Source organism: Somniosus microcephalus, chromosome 11, assembly GCF_052327205.1.
Source record: "Somniosus microcephalus isolate GS21.2 chromosome 11, FLI_Smic_1.0, whole genome shotgun sequence".
Taxonomy (NCBI): domain Eukaryota; kingdom Metazoa; phylum Chordata; class Chondrichthyes; order Squaliformes; family Somniosidae; genus Somniosus; species Somniosus microcephalus.
The window spans coordinates 220,320,330-220,329,618 of record NC_140997.1 but is presented as its reverse complement, the minus strand read 5'-3'; the positions used below and the strand labels follow the sequence as shown (position 1 = coordinate 220,329,618).

The window sequence follows — 9,289 nt, the reverse complement described above, 5'->3', positions numbered from 1 at the left end:
GGCATCGCTGGCAAGGGCAGCATTTATTGCCCATCCCTAGTTGCCCTTGAGCAGGTGGTGGTGAGCCACCTTCTTGAATCGCTGCAGTCCGTGTGGTGAAGGTACTCCCACAGTGCTGTTCAGGAGGGAGTTCCAGGATTTTGACCCAGCGACGATGAAGGATCGGCGATATACTTCCAAGTCAGGATGGTGTGTGACTTGGAGGGGAACTTGGAGGTGGTGATGTTCCCATGCGCCTGCTGCCCTTGTCCTTCTAGGTGGATGCTATAATGGGAGAGTTAGGGTACCACAGGGATTAACTTTGATGGTCTGAATGGCTAGTTCTCAGCCTGAACCTTTACAATGTTTATTATTCAAACTGATGAGGAATTGAGTGGTGAGTTAACGGCTAATTCTGCTCTCTCAGTGAGAGTGGAGCTTGTAGAGAGTAGGTTGTGGGAAACTGGACGCATGGTCTGTGATTTTCCATCTATTCATTTTAATCTGCAAGCGGCAATGCTCGTGGCAAGCATGGGATCATTAGGTGACGAGACACCGCAAATGGTTTTAAACTGCTGCTGATACCTTGTCTGCTCGTAAAAAGTAAAAAGGTGAGATTCACGCTAGTGATTTCTGCTTTTTAATATCCATCGTATTACTCGCCGAAAGAAAGCAAAGGTTAAATGCTTCCTCATAAACAGGGGGAAAAAGACTAGAAACAGAGGGCTGGTGGCAGATCAGTCATCCACTTAATCGCTGCAGTGTAAAATGGGAGAGAAAAATAACGGCAAATGCTGGAATTTTCTTTGTTAAATCTTACTGGCAAATGGCCTCTTATGCATGCAGGAACAGTGGAGTTCTCCAATTTTCATGAATATTTAACACAGTACCATTGTAAAAACAAAAGCAGCCAGTTGCTGATAGCATAATATTGTTAACCTTAAGGCTTTTTAATTAACTACAAAATGTTTTTGTCAAGGGAGCAGCACCTGGTGAATGTTTCATCGCTCGCTGCTTGTACTGAACGGTAAATTTAACCACTGGAAATTAATGGGAGTCAAGTCGTTGAACGTTGGTTTTTTTGGTCGCACAGCACTTTGGGTGTACGCATTTTGGCTCCATCACAGCTCATTCCTTTCCTTTATATTAGGTAGAAATACTACATCTAACGGAGGATGTCATCGCACAATTCCTCGCCTTTCCTGCACTGCCCCTTTGTTGTCTGTGACTCCTGGGGCAGAAAACTGCAGTGGTCTCTACAAGCCAATATTTATCCCTCAACCAACATCACTAAAACAGATGATCTGGTCATTATCACGTTGCTGTTTGTGGGAGCTTGCTGTGCGCAAATTGGCTGCCGCGTTTCCTACATTACAACAGTGACTACACTTCAAAAAGTACTTCATTGGCTGTAAAGTGCTTTGGGACGTTCGGTGCTCGTGAAAGGGGCTATATAAATGCAAGTCTCACTGTTGCTCAGCACTCTTGGTAAGATTACTTTACCGAGGATAAAGCCACTACCGTTCCCCCTTACTCCGCCAAAAGGAAAATCATAATTGCCTGGGTTTGCGCAGGACCATTGGTTGGTCTTTGGCCAGAACGCTTAATTGTGAGGATGTCTTTACAACTTAGGAGGCCCATGTCCTTTCCTACAGATTGCATTGGCCACAGGAATGAGCAGAGACAGATTACAGGAGGGAAAATACCGAAATAAAAGACTTGCATTTATATAGCGCCTTTCACGACCACCGGACGTCCCAAAGCACTTTACAGCCAATGAAGTACTTTTTGAAGTGTAGTCACTGTTTGTAATGTAGGAAACGCGGCAGCCAATTTGCGCACAGCAAGCTCCCACAAACAGCAATGTGATAATGACCAGATAATCTGTTTTAGTGATGTTGATTGAGGGATAAATATTGGCCCCAGGACACTGGGGATAACTCCCCTGCTCTTCTTCAAAATAGCGTCATGGGATCTTTTACGTCCACCTGAGACGGGCAGGTGGGGCCTCGGTTTAGTGTCTCATCTGAAAGACGGCACCTCCGACAGTGCAGCACTCCCTCAGCACTGCACTGGAGTGTCAGTGTGGATTTTTGTGCTCAAGTCTCTGGAGTGGGACTTGAACCTACAACTTTCTGACTCAGAGGCGAGAGTGCTACCAGCTGGCCCACTGGCTGACACTGAGGGAAAAATAGTAACATAACTGTAGGAATGACTCCCAGTGTGTTTTAAAATAACATTCTCTTGAAATTCAAGTCAATATTTTGAACAGATTCATCAACAAGTGCAGCAAAATGTAATCAGTCTGAATCCAAGTCTAGTTCATCATCAGTAGTGTCCACTGCAGGGTAAGGCTGGCTGTTCCCCAAATTCACATAATTTACTCGCAAGTTGATGTAGTGTTCTCCTTCCAACATGGATTGAATCTCTTCGATTTCATAGATAAGTTCAGTAAATTTCGGACGCAGTTCAGACTTTGGATCCCAGCAACGCAGCATAATGTCAAACCTGCGCAAGAAAGAGTGTCATTAAAATTAAGCACGCCCTGTGGGCCACATTACATTTCCAGCCCTTTCAGATTTCAGGACGGGAATGGTGCGTAATGGACCATCCACACCACCGTTCCTGCCAAACCCTCCCAATTCAGTCCTCGGCCTCTTACACTGTTCCAATGAAGCTCAGCGTAAGCTTGAGGAACAGCACCTCATCTGTTGATTAGCCTTCTGGACTCAACGGGCTAGATTTTAGGGGAGCCGTCAGGCAAGGTTTCAGGCGTGGGGGGGGGGGGGGAAATCCCGAATTTGGGGGTCCCGACATCATCCCGCCCAAAACCCCGCCCCACGTAAGTTTCAGGGGTGGCGGGTACCCGCCCCGCACTGGGACCCGCCGAAACCAGGCGGGAAGGGATTATTGCCAATTAACTGCCTGTTAACAGGTAGTTAACAGGCAGTTTTTAGCCTAATCCCTATTTTGAGGGGTTTCGTGTGGGATTCCCGACGGCTCCAAACCACGCCAGGTTAGAGCAGGCGGGCCGTCGGGTTGAAGGAGTTGGAGGGGTCGCGATGTCGGTGTTCAGGTGAGTGATGGGTGCATGAGTGTAAAGGTAAGTGTGTTTGGTGTGTTTAAAGTGTGTAAAGAACTTTTACTTACCTGTACTTACCTTCACAGCCTTTCTTCCTGTAGCCGTCGGGAGCGCATCACTCAGCCGGAACTGAAAGCTGAACGGCTGCGATCTGTGAAAAGTGACAGCCTTCAGCTTTGAGTGCCGGTAAGAGTTCTAACTGAGTCTGTGCAGAATGACTCATGTTAAAACTCAGACTGTCAGTGTTTGACAGCTTCAAACAGCTGTGAAACGCTGATATTTCATCTGTCAAGAACTCTTGACAGATGAAATTGCAGTCTATGACGTCACCTGTTGCTGGGTGGCCCTTAATTGGCCTGCTGAGCCCGCTGGGCGGGCTCAACAAGGGAAAATCGCGTGGATTGCCCGGATGTCGAAGTAGGCGGGTCAAAAACCCGAAAGGGGAAGTCCCGCCTTCTTCCCGACAGGTTCGGGAAAATCTACCCCAACATAGAGTTCACAATTTCAGACCCTAATCTCTCCCCCTATTTTTTGTCACATGGCAGCTGTTAATGATTCTGATATTCCCATTTACACCTCATCTAGACTCATCTTTTGTTTCTTTACTTGTCCCATTACCATCTCCTTTTGCCTTGCACCTTCCCTTTTGTTCTTTCCTCTCCTCCCCCCTCTCCCTGCCCCTACACTTGCTTAAAAACCTGTTACATCTCAAACTTTTTCCAGTTCTGACGAAGGGTCATCAACCTGAAACATTAACTCTGTTTCTCTCTCTACAGATGACGCCTGACCTGCTGAGTATTTCCAGCATTTTCTGTTTTTATTTCAGATTTCCAGCATCCGCAGTATTTGGCTTTTGTCTTTCCAATTCAGTGCTCATTAATTATTCCATGCAAACGCCCACCCATGCAGCAGGATACAGCTGGAAGCTCATAGACTTTGGAGGCAGGATTTTCTGCACTGCTGCAGATACTTAAAGAGCTGCAAGTGAAGGTTAAAGTGCATACTCTTTCTCTCCCTTTCCCCATGCTGCGCTGACGAACTCATCTTCAAAACTGAAGTAGAGACAAAAGGCTTGGGCATGGGGTCGTTTTTTAAATGCAGAAATTGAAGTAACTGGACGTCAAACTTAAAAACCCTTACAATGTGCCTGGATTCCAATATTAATATGTGATTGATGTGGGTCAGATAGTCAACAGGATTCACGGGGATGTGTGTGCAGCACCTTAGGCAAAAGACGGCAAACCCACCCTTTCTGAAGCCAGGGGTTCCCCACAGTCATACGGTGACCAGAATTGTACACAGTACTGAAACTGGGACCCAACCAATGCTAGCCCTCTGGCTCTGCACACACTGAAATCTTGTTTGCCCTCTTAGTGTCAGCTGTGGCTCAGTGGGTAGCACCCTCGCCTCTAAGTCAGAAGGTTGTGGATTCAAGTCCCACTCCAGAGGCTTGCACATATAACGCTAGGCTGACACTCCAGTGCAGTGCTGAGGGAATGCTGCACCATTGGAGGTGCCGTCTTTCAGATGAGACGTAAAAGATCCCATGGCACTATTTTGAAGAAGAGTAGGGGACTTATCCCCAGTGTCCTGGCCAATATTTATCCCTTAATCAACATCACAAAACCAGATTATCTGGTCATTTTCACATTGCTGTTTGTGGGAGCTTGCTGTGCACAAATTGGCTGCCGCGTTTCCCACATTACAACAGTACTTCATTGGCTGTAAAGCATTTGAGATGTTATATAAATGCAAGTCAGTCTTTCTTTCTCTTTACTGGTGTTGCGCACTGTGCTGAGGGCAACAGCGAGCTACCCACCAGTATCCCAAGTTCGCTCTCCTATGTTGTGCCCTGTACTCTCCTCCGCCTCTTTAGCTTAAGAAGCCTTTCTATTGATTTAGTGCAGTGCTAGTGCCACTGGCTCCCGACATGCCGATCTTGCACAAGCCAAAATAAACTTGCCAGGTTTGCTAAGGTTGGTGCCCGGGTAACAGTGGGTCATCTCAGCAGCCGGCCGTAGCAAATCCTGAACCTTCATTTTTGGCGTTGCTACCAGCTGTACGTGAGCCATACACCAGGAGCTGGTGGCAACAGCATGGGCCTCAGCAGCTTTATATTTCTATTGCCAATTCATGTTTCCCAGTTCGAAGATGCTTTGACAGGCAGGTGCACCGTTGTCATGGTTGTGAGCTGCACCAGACGGCCAACTCAATGACAAATTTGCCATTGGTATAAAGGCACTAGCTCCAGCAGACTCAACACATGAAGGTGGTTCTGCAGGTTTGGATTCTGGGGCCTAGAAATTATGGCGTGCCCAATTTTGGTTGCTCAGGGGCTGGGAAGGGCGGGCGCAGGGCAACTACCCTGTACCAGAATGAAGAGGTCCTGATATTAGGCCTCGGAAACCAATCATCAGAGCCAGTGTGGCGTTACAGCCCACCAGCGTAAAGTGGAGAGGGCTGCTAAGAAATCGGGCCGCTGCTAACGCTGCAGCCGCCCTCAGGTAAGTGGGTCCAGGGTCCGGATGGGGATGGGCGAGACAACGGACAACGTGGAGCCTAACGCCTGCTTCAAACGTGGGTAAAGGACGTCTCTTGTTTGTCCTTGCCCAATATGGCGGGCGGCGCACTTCCAGCCAGATGTGTGCGAGCACGTCCCGCCTGCCATTTTGGGACCTTAGTAGGCCGCGTAGCGCCTGAAAATCAGGCACGGTGCAGCCCAATTTCTCGGCCCGAGTCTCCCTTTGCACAGTAGAGCCCAGCAAGCCTACAGAGGTTGACACCCAATCCCAGTGTAAGAGGTGGCACAGAGGTCCTGCCCTGGGATATCGATCTATAAAGTAAAAAGTAAAAGCACCGTCTTGAGAAGTCACTTAAATTAGTCGCATTTACAGAAATAGTTTGAGCCTTTCGGTATGGCTGAATCTCCCAGTTCAGGATTGGAATGAAGTTTTGGAAACGTCATTAGCAAAAGAGATGAATTCTGCCTTCAACATTAAAGTGAAACAAAGACAGACCATGTACAAAACACTCACAGCTCATCTGGGCAGTATTCTGGCTGAGGCAATCTTCTCCCCTTTAACAAGTATCTCGTGATGTCGTAAGGATCTATCTCTGGGTAGGGCGGTGCCCCTCGAGTTAGCAGCTCCCACAGCAGCACACCAAAGGACCACTAAATATAATACAGACAGATGTCAATCAATCTGTAAATAGCTATAAAAATTACACAAAATGACAGTGATTAAGTAGCAATGGATTGTAATGATGTGGATGATATACACACCACCACCTCCAAGTTCCCCTCCAAGTCACACACCATCCTGACTTAGAAGTATATCGCCGATCCTTCATCGTGGCTGGGTCCAAATCCTGGAACTCCCTCCCCAACAGCACTGTGGGAGTACCTTCACCACACGGACTGCAGCAGTTCAAGAAGGTGGCTCACCACCACCTTCTCGAGGGCAACTAGGGAGGGGCAATAAATGCTGGCCTTGCCAGCGACGCCCACATCCCACAAACGAATAAATAAAAACAAGGTTTGATCACTTCCTCTAACCCTCTGCCACTCTTCCGCCGCTCTGCAATGTGATTAAAAATATGTTTAATTTCTTCTGGAAGTGTGCCAGTTAATGGCCCAGTAATTCCTGTCACAACGCGTGAGTAAGGACGGGGTACTCACGCGTGTGCCAGGAGGAATTGTCGGTTTTCAGCATGCACAGCGCATGTGCTGAAAACCGGCATTTCCTGTCCTCTGACCCAAGGGGTTAAGAGGCTGAATGCATGCGCGGTATCGGGCAGCGCGTGCGACTTGGATTTCCTGTATTTTTACAGATTTGCGCGTGTGTAAAGGCCTCCGGTTTTTACGCGTGGAAAAACCAGACGTAAGTCCTTAGTTTTACAGGTAAGTGGTCTTTTAGTACAATTTAGAATTTTTTTTTCCACAGGTTTATTATTTTTAAAGAATCTAGAGTAAGGTAAGTTTAGTTTTAGACCCTATTTTTTAAAAATTTATTTTTTTCAAAAATTTGATTAATTGTTTAAAATAATTTTTTAAAGTTATTCATAGTTAATTTAATTATTGGGATGCTTTTTAAAATTTTATTTAAAGTTTAAGTAGTGTTTTGGGGTGCAGTACTTTTCATGAGTTTGACAGTCTTTACTATCAAACTTATGAATGAAGTTTCCCCTCCCCTGATTGGCTGAACAGTGCTCACCTGATCCCAGCCGGCACATCGCACTAACTACGCCGCTGGGTCAGGTTAGCACAGCGCGCCGGGATCAGAACCAGGCCACTGACAGGAAATCCACTGCGGGCCAGGTTTTAGATGTCGGCGCGCAGGGTGAGCGCACATCGGGGGCTTGCACGCGCGGCAAGCCCCCGACAGGAATTACTGGGCCAATGTGTTTGTGTAAAAGTCCTATGAGTGCTATTTTAACAGTTATAAACCCGTTCCGTTTAGTTTAAATTTAGGTTAATGATGACTTTGAAATGGTTCACCGTAGAATTTTATACAAGCGTTTTATGTACGGGTTCAGTCAGGGGGATATTTGATTTAGTGCAGGACAGCAGAACAAGGGAACGCAAGTATAAGCTGAAGAGGGTCGGTTTCAGGTTACTTCACTGGGAAGCTGGTTGGTCCATGGAATAGCTGAGCAAGGGAGGTTACAGGGGCAAGTAGCTTAGATCTCTTCACGGTCAAATTGGACAAGAAACACAAAGTTTGCAAAGGCAGACTAGGTGGGCCTACAGAATTTTCACCCTCTAGATTTTCCGTATTTCTATGAAATGCAACCTCATTGTGTCACACAGCTATGCTCTGACCAAGCTATAGTCACAGTGTAGATGGGTGTGTGGTCACCACTATTGCTCACTACATGGTTTTTACTCGGTTATGCGATGAGCAAGGCAATAGATTTATGGTTTTCGTGAAAGAATGAATGGAATTGGAATCCTCAACACACCAGTAAAAACCATGCAATCTTATGTAATAAAAATAGAATTTTACTTATTCAACAACGTGTATTTATATAGCACCTTTAACAGAGTAAAACATTTCAAGGTGCTTCACAGGAGCGTTATCAAACAACATTTGACACCAAGCCACATAAGAAAATATTAGGGCAGATGACCAAAAGCTTGGTCAAAGAGTTACATTTTAAGGAACGTCATAAAGGAGGAAAGAGAGGTAGAGACGTGGAGAGGTTTAGGGAGGGAATTCCAGAGCTTAGGACCTCGGCAGCTGAAAGCACCGTCACCAATGGTGGAGCTATTAAAATTGGGGATGCGCAAGAGGCCAGGATTGGAGAAGCGCAGAGATAGGGAGGGGCGAGGCTAGGGGGAGATTTGAAAACAAGGATGAGAATTTTAAAATCGAGGCATTGCTTAACCGGGAGCCAATGTAGGTCAGCGAGCACAGGGGCGATGGGTGAGAGTTAGGACACGGACAGCAGAGTTTTGGATGACCTCAAGTTTATGTAGGGTGGAATGTGGGAGGCCAGCCAGGAGTGCATTGGAACAGTCAAGTCTAGAGGTAACAAAGGCATGGATGAGGGCTTCAGCAGTGGATGAGGTGAGTTAGAGCTGAGCGTCGTAAGCATTCATGTGGAAACTGACTGTGTTTTCGGATGATGTCGCCGAGGGAGCAGCATCTAGATGAGAAATAGGAGGGGGCCAAGGATAGATCCTTGGGGGATACCAGAGTTCATGATGCGGGAGCCACCAAGCATCGGTAGTCCTGGCCATGGAGTGTACTGGATGCCTGGCAGGAGTGGAGGAAATGTAGAGATTGTCATTCTCTTCTTCCCACTCTCCAGGGAATCACTGTTGCAGTGTCCCCAGTTGTAGAGACCTGGAAGCAGCTCGTCTTCCCCAACCTTCAACTGGAGAATGGTGTGTGACACAGAAATACTTCACGAGAGAAGCAGACTGTACAATATAAAGCACGGTCTGGAGGACACATGTACTTCAAGCTCGTGAGTCCAGCTCGTTGCTGTATCATGATGAGAACACATGGATTCACACCTCTGATCCCCTACACAACAACAAACAACTTGCATTTATAGAGCGCCTTTAATGTAGTAAAACTTCCCAAGACACAGCACATTGATAATCTCAGTAATGCCATCCTAGGGAGGCATCAAGTGGAGGGCCAGCCATTAACTCATAGAGTAGTACTGGTGGGCGAGTAGCACTGGTAGCCTGGCAGCATGCATTCACCATAACACCAG

General features: G+C 46.9%; 1 protein-coding gene across 1 annotated transcript in view; it reads right to left on the bottom strand.

Moving 5' to 3' along the window:
* Window positions 1–1,867: 1,867 nt before the first annotated feature.
* mst1rb (macrophage stimulating 1 receptor b) overlaps window positions 1,868–9,289 on the bottom strand; it is a 152,224-nt gene continuing 144,802 nt past the window's right edge. Inside the window, exons 19-20 of the mRNA XM_086000006.1 lie at window positions 6,097–6,233; window positions 1,868–2,487 (exon numbers count right to left, since the gene is read on the bottom strand). Of these exons, the coding sequence (XP_085856132.1) occupies window positions 2,280–2,487; window positions 6,097–6,233 (345 nt within the window). The 3' untranslated portion in view covers window positions 1,868–2,279. The remainder of the gene's footprint in view (window positions 2,488–6,096; window positions 6,234–9,289) is intronic.